Source organism: Perca fluviatilis, chromosome 19 (assembly GCF_010015445.1).
Source record: "Perca fluviatilis chromosome 19, GENO_Pfluv_1.0, whole genome shotgun sequence".
Taxonomy (NCBI): domain Eukaryota; kingdom Metazoa; phylum Chordata; class Actinopteri; order Perciformes; family Percidae; genus Perca; species Perca fluviatilis.
In genome coordinates this window covers 5,388,813-5,404,029 of record NC_053130.1, presented here as the reverse complement: position 1 = coordinate 5,404,029, position 15,217 = coordinate 5,388,813, and the positions used below count along the sequence as shown (strand labels likewise).

Sequence of the window (15,217 nt, the reverse complement as noted above, 5' to 3'; positions counted from 1 at the left end):
AGGCATCGCAAACACCTTTAATTAAATGCTGGGGGGAAATGTGTTACAATGAATAAATACATTTTGATTTCGCAAACTGAAAGTGTGATAGGTTTGGGGATTTGTAAATCACTTCGCATCCATCGTGTTGTAGAGAAGACATTATCCAAAGTAGTGGCATCAGCAATAACAATGACCCTTCCTTCCTGGAACACTATTGATCTCCAGTTTTTTAATTAAATAAAGGAAGTCTCTTTGTGGAGGAACACGGTGGACCGGCACTCACCTACCAGGCATGGTTCAATAGAGGAGGTCCCCATTTCATATTGTACCTAGTTGATATTCTACAGTGATGAGCAGACACTACAAGTGCTTGCCTATTTGTTATATTCGACGTTTGGATGCCTAAAGATCTAAGGAGAATGAATGAAGGAATGTGTGAGTTTACTCCGATACCGGTTTAGCTCTTAATGTTTTGTGATAGCTTGTAATTTTACCAAGCTACATTTCTACATTTCTTGGGAATCAGCGTTTTGTAGTTATTGTCCCACTCACTGTCAAAGCTGCAGCTTCAAAATATGTAGATTCACTGATACTAGTTTTAAATCTACACTGTCTGGCTTTGTGACATACTTGATGATAGACCCAAATGCTCATTACTGTTTTAGAAAAGAAAAAAAAGAAGCTGCTGCAAGCTGTCTGCTCTTTTTCACAGATACCAATGTGTGAGAATTAAGGAAAAGCAGGATACATTAGTCCATGTAGGGCAAGAGGGGTCACAGAATGGTTTGATAGGTATGAAAATGATATGAATCATGCTATGCTATAACCTTCACAGTCGACAGAGGGGATGTCTTTTGAAATAATGGTGTTCATCCCTACAATAGAGCTTCCGGGACTTGGAGAATATTCAGAATGTTAAGAACTTTTTGTGGAGAACCAACACCTTAGCAAGACACTTGATCTCACAGTGCAGGACAGGAAATTGACTTCCAAACACAGATCAACAATCATTTACATGGTAATACTATGCAAAACAAATCAACCAACCATAGCACAAGGCATAAAACAACATCTTGGAAAGATACGCTTCCCTTAGTAAAACCTAGCCCAGTATATCTCAGCCTATATTGGCCTCAGAAACTAAAAGCCTACAAAACGTATGCCATGTACACACTCATGGCTGTGCTGACACTGGCTGTATCATTTGCACTTAAGAGAAGAAAACTCTAAATAAAACCTTTCAAGAAAATGTCAAAGAATGAGGAACAAGGGAAGAACGGCTGAGTGAGCAGTAGACATTAAGATAAAACAATATCGATGTATGTCAAAGTGTCACAACTAAAAAGGAAAAACATAATGACGCAGCTGTATCTCATGTGTGTATAGATGCAGATTAAGTATATACTTAATTTCACAGTTTAAATAGGGAACTGGTACCTGAATAAAAGTGCCCTGTGAGCTGAAACTCAGAAGTGTTGTTTCAGTGTGTTCCAGACAAGTTCACGTATGTTTTCTCTAGAGCCAGCTACTACTATCTATCTACAGTAAGACGGACTAGTTAAGTGGAGTTATCAGTCCCTCCAGAAAAACGTGATTATGCGATCGCATAATTCAATGCATAACAGCCAAAGTCCGCATATTGATGCGGGGGCCACATTTTTTCAAAGACGCCACACTTTCGTCGCATAAATTGCAGATTTCCGTGCAAAATATGCAGGGCTTGCATGATTTCATAATCCCCACATTTTCGTTGCAAAAAGTCCCATACATCTTAGCAGAAAGTTGAAAAAGTTGCATTTACTTCACACAAGAGCAGCCATTTCCCCTGTAGCCATGGGAACGTTATGAAGTGACGTAATTACGCGAAGTGAACATCATCGAAAAGCAGGGTGTTGGGGGAATCACTTTTTTTCTCTCTTTTTCATCAAACCGCAGTTTTTGCAAGTTCCTGCAATTTTTGCAAGTTCCCGCAATTTCATCTCATAAAATTGCATAAATATCCCGCATATTCCATCGCATTTTTTAAGAAAACATGCCGCATAATCAAGGATTTTTGCCCGCAATAATCACAAAAAAAAAAAAATTCTGGAAGGACTGAGTTATCCATTTTCTGCTCATTCATTTAACACACACACACACACACACACACACACAAAACACACACACACACACACACACACACACACACACACACACACACACACACACACACACACACACACACACACACACACACACACACACACACACACACTACTGCTCCGTAATGTATTATATTAAATATTTCACTTATCTTTACTCAGATAAAAGTTTGGATGTTTGGGTTGCTCCATATGCTTTTTTTATACATGTAAAAGTTAGGTTTTAGTGGAATCATACATCATGTTTTAACTGAAAATAATCAAACTGTATTTCTAACTTCCTAATAACTGTATTTCTTTGTTGGTAAGTCGCTGGATAAGCATTCAGTGGAAATGCTTAACTATCCGCCCCTCATTCATTTTCCCATACAAACCTCCCTGCATCAATCACATTAGCCACAGTTTCTTTTTATCCACTTGTTGACTGAATGAAATACACTGCAGATCAAAGCCTTAATTAAGCCAAATGGTCTTAATGCCCCGTTATTTACACTTCTAGATTTGGACTCCGGCCAGCAGGATACAGAGGGAGAAACACAGACGGGAGCTGAGCACTCTGGTCTATTCAGCACTTCTCACAGTATGATTCAGTTCTGCTCTGCATAAATAACACCTTCTTTCTAATGAGCCTGCAGAAATGCTGCGCTGTAACGTGTTAACACTTTTGATTCTCTTCTTGTCCTTTGTTAGTGCATTTAGCATCACGTGAGTGACTGCGGCTATTAGAGCTACTGCTGAGGTGAATTCTTATCACTTATAATAAAGAAAACAACAGAGCCCTGGCGAGGAGAGGACAGGGATTGCACTTTTGTTCACCGAGCCTACTGACGGGCCTCGCAAGACAGAAAACGCTCAACAAATTCAACATCACAGCTGCTCAGCCAGGAATATTTAAAATATCAGGAAGCTCTAAGGAAGCCTCTGCAAATTAACTTTTTTCTTTTTTGTGTTTACACTTTGTTTTGTTCTATTTTGCTCCTTTGCCTTTTGTTTGCTTTTATTTCCCTGCAGCATTTACCATTTACTTGTTTGTGTCTCATAAGGATTATTTTTCGTGACATAACGTAATTACAAATTAATCGGGCACTGTATGTATACTGTGTGTGTGTGTGTGTGTGTCCACAAATATAAACCTCTCATCGCATCCAGACAGTTGATGGCACTCACTTCAGACAGGTGCTGTCAGTGAGAGGTTTCTGACTGACAAACTGGCTCTCGGCTCTCAGAGATTCTGTCATTGCTTCAGCCTCACTCAACTGATGATCCAGGTCTGCAGTCAAGAATAATAAATCACACACAAAATGATTTTTTTTTTTTCTTTTCAAACAAGACAGACACAGTCGCATTGTTAGAACGTGTGTAGAGCTGCAGAACTTCTGCTTACTGGCGCTTCCCCCGTACAAAGCTGAACACTAAAGGGGACAGAGCTTTTGAAACAGTGGCTCCTAGTCTGTGGAACGCTGTGCTTTATGTTTTCAGAGCGGCAGCCTCGGTTGACGCATCTTTTTAGTCAGGCGTTCATGTAACCACATTGATGACTGTATTACTATTACTGTAAATTTATTATTTAAAGGTCCCATGGCATGACAATTTCACTTTATGAGGTTTTTTAACATTACAGTTTTTTCCGATTGCTAAACGACAGTGGGCACAACTGGAGTCACGTGTGCAGAACTCTAACTACAGTCTGCACTACCACCAGTCACCTGAGCTAAACAGTTCACATCACCTGCAAAACTCATTCAAAGCAACACAACTCTTCACACACGTCTCAAAACAGGCTCAGTGCAGCCAAACACTATGCACAAGCCTCGCTGAGATAACACACACACACTGTCACTCAGAACACACTGAGGGTAAAAACACTAGTGTCAAACACCAATACAGAAATTACAAACTTTTTCATCTTTACAATTTGAGTGACTTGACACTACTCAACAGTGTATTTAAGGAAAAAATATAGATTGTATAGCATACCAGTTTTTACATAAGGTAAACAAGAAGGAATGAAAATCAGCAGTTTTCTTCAATAAAGTATTTTGTCTCTAGTAATTTATGGAATTACTGGGGAAAAAAAACTAAAGGTACATAACAGTACCAAAGAATAGTGTGACTAATACTGCCTCTCTCCAGCATCATGTGGCAAGTTTTCTTCATCACATTGGATGTCTGCATCATCTCTAAATACAAATGAATGTGGTGTTTCTATTGCTTTCACCTCCATTACTTTCTGAAAAACAGTAAGAACACAGTTTTACTATAGTAAAGATATAGTATTTTATCTGTGTATATAACCTCAGACATCTTACCTGGACATATTGGTATCTTTGCTCTTTTACCGGTTTCTCTCAAACAGTACAGTGTATAATTGTTTTATTCTTATTTGGGGTTTGTGTACAAAAAAGGCTTTCTGAACTTTCTCTACTGTATATAAATACCATATATGTTCACTAATTAGTCTAAAACAAGACAACTGCTTAGGCTTTCAGCTAAAATTGCAATCAGCAGTGTTTGATAGGCACCAGACTGAAATCTATTCTGTTTTGAATGTGTGGTTAACAGTTTTGACAGCAGTATGTTAGCATTTGAACAAAGTGCTGTAAATCTACAGTGTTGTGCACGTTGTGGTTAAAGTCATGGGATAAGTGTGTAGAGTTTTGAAAACTGTGTTCAAGCAATGAAAAATGAACTAGAGTTTGGTCCACATGAACTGCTGCTGTGCAGACTGTAGTTAGAGTTTTGCAGATGTGACTCCAGTTGTGCCCAGAGTCGTCTAGCAATCGAAAAAAACTGTAATATGCGTTCCCCCAGCCTGCCTATGGTCCCCCAGTGGTTAGAAATGGTGATAGGTGTAAACCGAGCCCTGGGTATCCTGCTCTGCCTTTGAGAAAATGAAAGCTCAGATGGGCCGATCTGGAATCTTCTCCTTATGAGGTCATAAGGAGCAAGGTTACCTCCCCTTTCTCTGCTTTGCCCGCCCAGAGAATTTGGCCCACCCATGAGAGAGAGACATCATGGCTTTCAAATGAGCAAAGTGGCAGTTGGTCAAGGCCACACCCCCACCCTCAACCTTGCCCCCCCTCTCTCCTCCTAAATAGCTATAGACAAAGAAATGGCGCATACTAAGGAAAGCTCATTGTGGGACTGGCTCTAGTGGCTGTAATTCTGCACAAAGGCTGAATTTCGGGAAAGAGACTTCAGATACAGTATTAGGGGACCACTAAGGTCTATATAAAAGAGACTTCAGATACAGTATTAGGGGACCACTAAGGTCTATATAAAAGAGACTTCAGATACAGTATTAGGGGACCACTAAGGTCTATATAAAAGAGACTTCAGATACAGTATTATGGGACCACTATGGTCTATATAAAAGAGACTTCAGATACAGTATTAGGGGACCACTAAGGTCTATATAAAAGAGACTTCAGATACAGTATTAGGGGACCACTAAGGTCTATATAAAAGAGACTTCAGATACAGTATTAGGGGACCACTAAGGTCTATATAAAAGAGACTTCAGATACAGTATTAGGGGACCACTAAGGTCTATATAAAAGCATCCAAAGAGCAACATGTCATGGGACCTTTAATGTATAAATTTGGCTTGTGAAGCACTTTGTGACTCTGTCTGTGATAAGTTCTATATAAATAAACTTGACTTACTTACTTTCTTACTTAGAGGTGGATGAGACAATGGGACTATGTTTGGATTATACAACCTCCCCCCCCCCTCCCACCACCACAACCATTATAACTATGGAACTATGGGATGTTCTGCCTGTAAGGTATTGACCTCTCCCACTGCAAAGGAGTTGCTCTCTACAACTGTCTCAGTAATGCGGTTGAATTTTCTATTGAATTTTTCTGTCGAACAAAAGACCTTTAAAATGAGATGGAAAACTGATGGCCTGCTATCGGCGCTGTGAATAAAACAACAAGGGGGCTTATGAAGTGTGTTGAGTGTTGTTGAGAAAAAGAAACCTGTCAGTAGCAGTTTTACATGTGCTCTTTCAGAGCCCCGTTATCCGACATACATATGAATGAACATTTGGTATTCACCTTTGTGGACGTTATACAGGCCCTGCATTTTGAGCTGGAGCACTCTCTTCTCCTCCTGCATGGAGCTCATTCGACTGTTCCTGTGGCTCATCAGCTCCATCTCTGATTGTAGAGGCAGAAAAAAAAAAAACTTTGAAAAAAATCGTACTTATAAGGCCTCAAGAATGATTGAGAAAAAAATCACCAGGAGAGCTGAACTGTACCCTGAATTTATACTCCTCAATGAAAGAATTGCTTTTATTTTCAAGGGAATGCAATGTGGGCATTTTTTAAATTCACTTTAACAATACACACAATCCGAAAATGCATTTCCCCTGAGCCCAGATATAATACATAATATGAAGGCATCGGTCCTCATTGGTATCCTCAATCCTGTAGAACTAATGAAAACAGTTCAAACCACATCAAAAGTGTAATTAGTTACTAAAAGTTGCTTGACTTTATATAAAAAAATAAAAATATATATTGTGCTTCTATAAACACTTGCCACTGCAACTTCTTAACAAATAGTCACTATACAATATTTATTGATTGTAATGATTCAATTAAATATATACACACACAATGCATTGCTTTCCTACCCTTTCCTAACACGTGTTCTCAAAACTCTAAACCTTTTGATATTATTTTGATATATTTGGAAAAACAGAAAAATGGGTTCCAATATCCAATTTTCCATTTTTTTCCACCTTGACCAATTAAAAACTTTGATCTTTAAACTGTTTTTCAGGATCAGATCAGAAATTTTGAAAATTTCAAAATTTCATCTGGGCTCCAATTATTCAATGCTGCAATGGTATTCTCTCCCTCGTTCCACCTAGCTACGCCCCCCACTCGAAACCATCAGTTGCAAGCACCTCTGACCCCAAAGTCATCAGTTTTCTTTTTTTTTTGGTCCATATGCAGTTAATGACCTGCATATTCCGCAAAGTAGAGGAAGAGAATACCATTGCAGTATTGAATAATTGGAGCTCAGACACAATTTTGTAATTTTCTCAATTTCTGATCCTCTGAATAAAAAACAGAAAATTCGAAAAACAGGTTAAAGATCCAATTTTTTTATTTGTCAAGGTGGAAAATAATGAAAAATTTTATGTTTGAACCCATTTTTCTGTTTCCAAATGTCCGTTTGTGCTTACAAAATGTAACTGATAAGCGTCACACTTACCATTCACAACTAGACTCTCATTAGTGCTGCTCTCATGTTTGAGTGTGAACTGCACAGGATTTAAATATCATCATGAAAGGATGGACTTAACACCTCGGGAGTTTCGTATTTGTAACTGTGTAGGCTGACACAAAGCAAACCAAGTCCTGGAGTAAACTGACATTTATCTAGAAAATTTAACTCTAATCAGTTTAATAAACTATTTTTTTAAGATGTGCCTGAGTTCAGTCAGCGTGCTCAATCATATTTCCTCTTTGTATATGTCTGTACACATCATGACAGAGAAATACACACACACACACACACACACACACACACACACACACACACACACACACACACACACACACACACACACACACACACACACACACACACACACACACTCCAATCCCAAATCTCATGATCAACTCAGTATTTACTATTTGACTTTATAGGAGACTTAAGTGTATATTAATCATTTGTTTCAGCCTTATTTGAGTCTTTGAAGAGCTGGAGATTTTAATTTTGAATATTATATAATATATTTTTTGCATCATGATAAACTGTTCTCTTTCCAAAACCTTCCAGCTTCTCTTATTCTGTAATCCATAAAACATCCTTGCATCAATACACAATACAACCATTACACTACTATGTTCACTCCATTCATTACTTAATCTAATTTTTGAAATCAGTTTTACTATCATTCTCCAACCACCATCTAAATTAATAAATTTAAACAACATTCTTCCTGAAATTACATTGACTACTTCTTCACTGTCAGGGACGTTGGCCATCATTATAACTCATCTACTTATACCATATGATAAACCAAGGAATATCTAATAGTTTTGAAATGGGCAGTCAGGGCCACATCTGCATTATATAAACATCTGTCTACCGTGACAACAGTACAATTGGCAGTCTTTTATGACCTTTGTATAATGCCTCCACCTCCCTCTCCAGGTCCAGGAGCTCAGTGTGTGTTTGGCTCTCGAACACTACGTCTCTGGTTCCTCGAAGACTGAAGTCACTGTTGAACCTTGAGATCTCTTGAAGGAAGTATTCCTTTTCCTCTTTAGACTCCCACTTTATCTTGGCCTGGTATGAAAAGACGGATCTTGTGAAATGCTTCCAACAATAACACTCAGCTGCTTGTGATGCTACAGCTACCCCTACTACTGCTACCTTTAGTGATGTTAACGATATAATTTTGATGAAATCTTTTTCTCAAAGTCATGACTTTTGTGCAATATTTTGCACTTTCATGATTTTACACTTACTCACTATTTTGACATTTTATAGACTAAATTACACAAATTAAAAAAATTAAAATAAAACTCAGAATGTTAACACATCTTCACCCCGCTAAATTCCAGAAATTTTCATTCTGGATCACCACTGAAAACTGTAAAAAATAAAAAATCCACAGATTCCATTTGGGTCTGGTTATAACAAAGATCTTTGTTAGTTGCAGCCTTTCTGAATCTTCTGAAACAAAGTCAATTTGTACGCATCTAGTTTTACACTATAAAAGCGGACTAGGTATTCATATTACACATAACCAATATGGTATAAGATGTAAATATTGATTCAGGCTTGAACCCACGAGACGTTCCCTGAGTTGGCTCTGATGGCTGAGCAGCTTCTCAATTTGCTTCAACATCTGGTCTTCACATTTCTTCATCAGGTCATGCTGCAGCCTCATTGCAGACAACTGCTGGGCCTGGAGCACAAATAGACAAGTGGGCAGTTAGGACACACAAACTGACAGATGTACTGAGAGGGACATACATCACCGATACTTCATGTGTGAGAGATATGTTAGTGATCCCACAGAAAGAGAAATGAAATGAAAGTTCTAAGATGGGCAGCTGGCACAGTCCTTGTGCTGCACACTGTATAAGGTGTAAGTTGTTAGTGACCCTTCCTGGGGAATGGTGAATTCAAAATTATGAGTTTCTTTGACTCCTTTTAAAATACAGGGTGTTTAGGTTTCTTTTTCCATGTTTATATATATACAGTGCCTTGCGAAAGTATTCGGCCCCCTTGAACTTTTCGACCTTTTGCCACATTTCAGGCCTCAAACAAAGATATAAAACTGTTATTTTTTGTGAAGAATCAACAACAAGTGGGACACAATCATGAAGTGGAACGAAATTTATTGGATATTTCAAACCTTTTAAACAAATAAAAAACTGAAATATTGGGCGTGCAAAATTATTTAGCCCCCTTAAGTTAATACTTTGTAGCGCCACCTTTTGCTGCGATTACAGCTGTAAGTCGCTTGGGGTATGTCTCTATCAGTTTTGCACATCGAGAGACTGACATTTTTGCCCATTCCTCCTTGCAAAACAGCTCGAGCTCAGTGAGGTTGGATGGAGAGCGTTTGTGAACAGCAGTTTTCAGTTCTTTCCACAGATTCTCGATTGGATTCAGGTCTGGACTTTGACTTGGCCATTCTAACACCTGGATATGTTTATTTGTGAACCATTCCATTGTAGATTTTGCTTTATGTTTTGGATCATTGTCTTGTTGGAAGACAAATCTCCGTCCCAGTCTCAGGTCTTTTGCAGACTCCATCAGGTTTTCTTCCAGAATGGTCCTGTATTTGGCTCCATCCATCTTCCCATCAATTTTAACCATCTTCCCTGTCCCTGCTGAAGAAAAGCAGGCCCAAACCATGATGCTGCCACCACCATGTTTGACAGTGGGGATGGTGTGTTCATGGTGATGAGCTGTGTTGCTTTACGCCAAACATAACGTTTTGCATTGTTGCCAAAAGTTCGATTTTGGTTTCATCTGACCACAGCACCTTCTTCCACATGTTTGGTGTGTCTCCCAGGTGGCTTTTGGCAAACTTTAAAAACAACAACACTTTTATGGATATCTTTAAGAAATGGCTTTCTTCTTGCCACTCTTCCATAAAGGCCAGATTTGTGCAGTATACGACTGATTGTTGTCCTATGGACAGAGTCTCCCACCTCAGCTGTAGATCTCTGCAGTTCATCCAGAGTGATCATGGGCCTCTTGGCTGCATCTCTGATCAGTCTTCTCATTGTATGAGCTGAAAGTTTAGAGGGACGGCCGGGTGGTTCTTCGTGAGATTTGTAGTGGTCTGATACTTCCATTTCAATATTATCGCTTGCACAGTGCTCCTTGGGATGTTTAAAGCTTGGGAAATCTTTTGTATCCAATCCGGCTTTAAACTTCTCCACAACAGTATCTCGGACCTGCCTGGTGTGTTCCTTGTTCTTCATGATGCTCTCTGCGCTTTACGGACCTCTGAGACTATCACAGAGCAGGTGCATTTATAAGGGGGACTTGATTACACACAGCTGGATTCTATTTATCATCATTAGTCATTTAGGTCAACATTGGATCATTCAGAGATCCTCACTGAACTTCTGGAGAGAGTTTGCTGCACTGAAAGTAAAGGGGCTGAATAATTTTGCATGCCCAATTTTTCAGTTTTTTATTTGTTAAAAAAGTTTGAAATATCCAATAAATTTCGTTCCACTTCATTATTGTGTCCCACTTGTTGTTGATTCGTCACAAAAAATTACAGTTTTATATCTTTATGTTTGAAGCCTGAAATGTGGCAAAAGGTCGAAAAGTTCAAGGGGCCGAATACTTTCGCAAGGCACTGTATATATATATATATATATATATATATATATATATATATATATATATATATATATTTTGTTTTCTCCGTGGTCTCTCATGGAAGATGTTTTCAAAGAAGCCTCAGGCTTGACTTTCAGTGCAGTTTTCAGTCTGTTACTTAAGCTCTCAAGGAGGTGAGTTTATTGTTTCTTTTATGGTAGTAGAGGAGCGCAGTATGTTTTCAGCGAGCAAAATCAGCTTCCAAGTTTTCTAAACACTGTAATTATCTTAAGACAGCTCTCATAAACTGTAAGACGTTACACCACGAGAGCTGTAAACACACTGTGCTGTAAACACACCCTGCATATCTGTATGATGTAAACTGTTTCTATATTTTACTCTAGGGGGTCAGAAAAGGTGTCTGTGTCCTGTGTTCTCAGGCACATGAAATACTCAGACATGGCATTGTATTCAGCAACCTTTCTAAAAAAAAAAAAAGAGACCAAGTGATTTGCTCTTTTGATCGGATGTCCACTTTTACAAGCACAGGAAGAAGTTAGCAATATTTCTGAGACGTCAGCTGCCTTTGTCATCATATCTCACACATGCTGAAAGGTTCCACTAATGTTATCCGGTGAAAATTAGCCATTGATTTTGCAGTGGCACTTGCAATTTGCACTGTTGATGAAACGAAGGGGAGAGATAAAGTCTACTAAATCATAGAGCAGATCAGCTCATCAATATGCCAATATGCACTTCTTTACCTCATGTGTCACTAATACTGTACGCGCCTCAAGGTAAGCAATGATTACTGTTAGTTTTTATCTCTATTTTTCTTTCAATATTACAATAAAATAAAGTTTAAACATTTACACTATGTTAAAAAACTATAACAAATGATCCCCGTTTTATAAAAAGGCTACTGGATGAACAGTTAACATGATGTTGCTGTTCCTTGTGCAAGAACCCCAGATGAACACTTACTGTATCTAGAGGCACAGTCCAGGGTCAAACTAAATGACGATATGCCACCATGTAAATGAGTATAAGGCTGTGCAAATATCAGGCTGTTCTATCATAAATCACCAGCACCCTCAGACAGGCAACAGTCACATTCACCACTTACACTGCAGCTTACTCTGAATCTGAAATATTGTGAAATTAGTGAAAGTGGTACATATTTAGTAAAACCTGAAACCATCAAAGTATAACCTGTTAAAAACCTCTATCGTCTATTAAAGCGTATTGTAGGGCATAGTTTTTTTTGTGTGAGACAACGGAGACAACCAATAACTAAGATAGTAAGATCAAACAGCCTGGCCAAATCTTTCAAAGACATCTGTGTAGGCAGAATGTACTGTATCATGGTTGCTCATCTAGTCACAAAGTGTCTCATAATTCACACATTAGCAAGAAAGAAGAGAAACAAAACAAAAAAAAACTGTAAGGTAGCCTCACCTTTGTATCAAGTTCCTCATTGGCCTTTTCATTCTTCTCAGTGGCACTCTTGATCTTCTCATTGTATCTGATGATGGCTACTTTGACTGAAATAAAGATCAAAAAAAATCATTTGGGCTTTAAAATACACCAAAGGTAATGTAAACTGAAATTTGTGTGGATAAAGACGTAGGTTCCCTTAGGCTAATTCAGTGTTTCTCAAATGGGGGTAGCCTACGTGTACCTCTAGAGGTACTTTGCAGGACTGCAGGGGGTACGTGAGATATTTAACAAAATGTTTAATGGTTACAAGCAGGGTTCGAAATTAGCACCATTTACCAGCCAAATGCTGGTGAAATATGCAAGTTGCTGGTAGATTTGCATCACTCACCAGCCAAAAACCCCAATGGTAATCTATTGAGTGGCTGGTAATATTTGAACATTCACTAGCCATTTGGTTGGTAGACAAAAAAGTTCATTTTCAAGTCTGGTTACAAGGCTGTTGTCCAGAACATCTTTCCTCTTCATGTAGACTTTCTTTTTCCTACCAAAAATGTGACATTTGTGTCATCTTCTTTGGACCTATTCATGCCTTCCTTCAACTGTCCTACTTTTTACAAGTTCCTGCTTTTTTCGAAGTTATGTCATTGATACTATTTTTGACCTATTCTTGCCTTACTTCCTACTTATTTCTACCATCGTTTCCCAAGGTTTTTGTCTTTTTTTACAGTTATTGTCTCCTTTTCTCATCAGCATGTTTTTTTCAGGTACAAGGCTGTTGTTTAGTAAATCTATCGCTGACAGCGCTGTACTTTATATAGACTTTTTTCTACAAAAAATTATTAAAGAAACAATTCAAAAGGGGTACATTACTGAAAAAAATTGAGAACCACTGGGCTAATTGTTTATATTGCTAACCATGCTAGGTAGCATTGTAGCTAGTCTTCCTATGTTAGCTCCATATACCGTAAAATTAAGGTTAGCTCTAAGCTATAGCTTATTTTGCTGGCTAAAACGTCAATTGGCAGCAAACATACCTTCTTTGAATTTTTGTGTCTGTTCAGTTAACTGTTGTTCAGTTAGAAGGATTTGTTGAAAGAGTGTGTCTAAACTCATTTTCAGTTAATAACTGGCCACCTAGCTAGCTATAGAATCAAAGGCATAGATACTACTGTATATAAAGTTAACTAGATAGCTATCTAACACCTAGTTAGTCCCCTGTACCTAATTTGGTTAACGCAATGTCTATGACGCAGCTTTCAAGAATAACACCCCGCCCCGAGCGCCCCACGGCTGATACCGGCTGGTTTGTTCTTTTACCAAAGATGGTTCTAAACGTTTTTTGTTTTTACACATTGCTGATATTATAAACGATGAACCACAGTCATTTATTTTGTGTAATGACTGCTTTGACGGAGTCGAAACGTTAACAGGTAAAACATTTGCTGCCAAAAAAGTAACTGCTTTTGAACTTCTGAACGCAGGCAGCTAACGCTAGCTAGCTATGTCCCGAATGTGGCTAGCAGCAGTGACACAACAAAAAAGTTAGCTAGCTGGCGCTGCCGTTAGCCAAGTTTTTTTTCTAGGATGGCGAAGGCATTGTCCGCCCCTACTCTTCTTATTTCATGTAACGTAGGTTATTATATTGACGTTTGCCTTTCAGGTGACACCATTCCTGTCCTGTATCTGCTGTTGCAAATTTACACCAGAGACGGTTTAGAAGCCTGTTGAACACGCTGTATCGTTACAGGCAGATTCGGCGCAGTCAGCTTTCTTAACAGTCACGTTAATCCATTGAGACTCGCTGCCTACATTTGTCACACAATTCCTTACTTTGACCAATTTCCTCGTTTCCCCACTGGGACAAAAAGCTTCTGATCCGGTGCCATGAGACACATTACTGTGTGAAACGTTAAATGACCTAAGGACCACATCATTCTGAGATTCATTTGCAAAATGAATATCACATATTGATTGAGGCTTTTCATAAATCACCAGACTGAGCCTTCCCCCTGACTGGCAAGGCTCCCCCTGGAGACTTAAGAACAGCAAAGTCATCAATTTGTAAGCAGACAATTATCCCAGATAGTAGCCTGAGCCTGTCGTTCATTTGTGCCCATTTTCCGTCTCTGTTCCTGTCATGTTTGCTTTAAAAAAAAGAAGAAAAGAAAACTAACTGGATATTGAAAGTCATTTTGAAAAGTGACTTGCAGGGCCAACCTAATCACATCTTCCTTTCCAATAACAGATTATTAACGGATGTTAAAATAAACTATTTCATCCCATCTCTGAATGCAGCTGCTGCTGCTTCTCTCTCTCTCTCTCTCTCTCTCTCCCCCCCTGTCTGTGTGTGGGTGTGGGGGGGACGCCAGCATCCTTGATTGATTCAGCCCAGTCTTCAAAAAGAGAGGGGCTCATTGACATAGTTTGGTCCCATGTATTTAGCCAAGTGGATTAGCCTCTGAATAGACCATATAGGCAATCAATGGGCTATAGGAAGAGTTACAAGTCATGATGCATCATCCCTGTTATTATAATCATACTCTGTTTGTTAAATGTCTAGTCCAGTAGGCCATAGCTATATTGATCAGAAGCGTTTAAAAATGTGATTGCTCTTATTTATTTTATGAAAATATCGAGTGTGAAACATGTAGTATTGTATAGTTTGAAAGAAACATAAATGGCCTCATATCATTACTTTCAACATTGACCTTTACTTTAAAACCACCAACAGATGGCGGCAGTCAGTCACACAGTGTCCACTCTGTGTGTGGACCTCAGCGCAGCACGGTCAGGCTGCTTTAGCTGACAAGCGTTATACAGAGGCTATATATTT

The 15,217-nt window shown here is 38.8% G+C and overlaps 2 protein-coding genes across 10 annotated transcripts in view; one reads left to right on the top strand and one right to left on the bottom strand.

Moving 5' to 3' along the window:
• Positions 1 to 13,611, bottom strand: part of ccdc172 (coiled-coil domain containing 172) — a 37,418-nt gene extending 23,807 nt beyond the window's left edge. For all 9 annotated transcript variants that reach the window (XM_039783925.1, XM_039783928.1, XM_039783930.1 and 6 more), the window contains exons 1-6: positions 13,419 to 13,611; positions 12,403 to 12,488; positions 8,945 to 9,061; positions 8,271 to 8,436; positions 6,186 to 6,287; positions 3,291 to 3,393 (exon numbers count right to left, since the gene is read on the bottom strand). In XM_039783925.1, coding sequence (XP_039639859.1) covers positions 3,291 to 3,393; positions 6,186 to 6,287; positions 8,271 to 8,436; positions 8,945 to 9,061; positions 12,403 to 12,488; positions 13,419 to 13,497 — 653 coding nt within the window. In that variant the 5' untranslated portion in view covers positions 13,498 to 13,611. The remainder of the gene's footprint in view (positions 1 to 3,290; positions 3,394 to 6,185; positions 6,288 to 8,270; positions 8,437 to 8,944; positions 9,062 to 12,402; positions 12,489 to 13,418) is intronic.
• Positions 13,612 to 13,672: 61 nt separating this feature from the next.
• Positions 13,673 to 15,217, top strand: part of gfra1a (gdnf family receptor alpha 1a) — a 127,206-nt gene continuing 125,661 nt past the window's right edge. The window contains exon 1 of the mRNA XM_039783920.1: positions 13,673 to 13,814. The gene's annotated coding sequence lies outside the window, so the exon portion shown is untranslated. The remainder of the gene's footprint in view (positions 13,815 to 15,217) is intronic.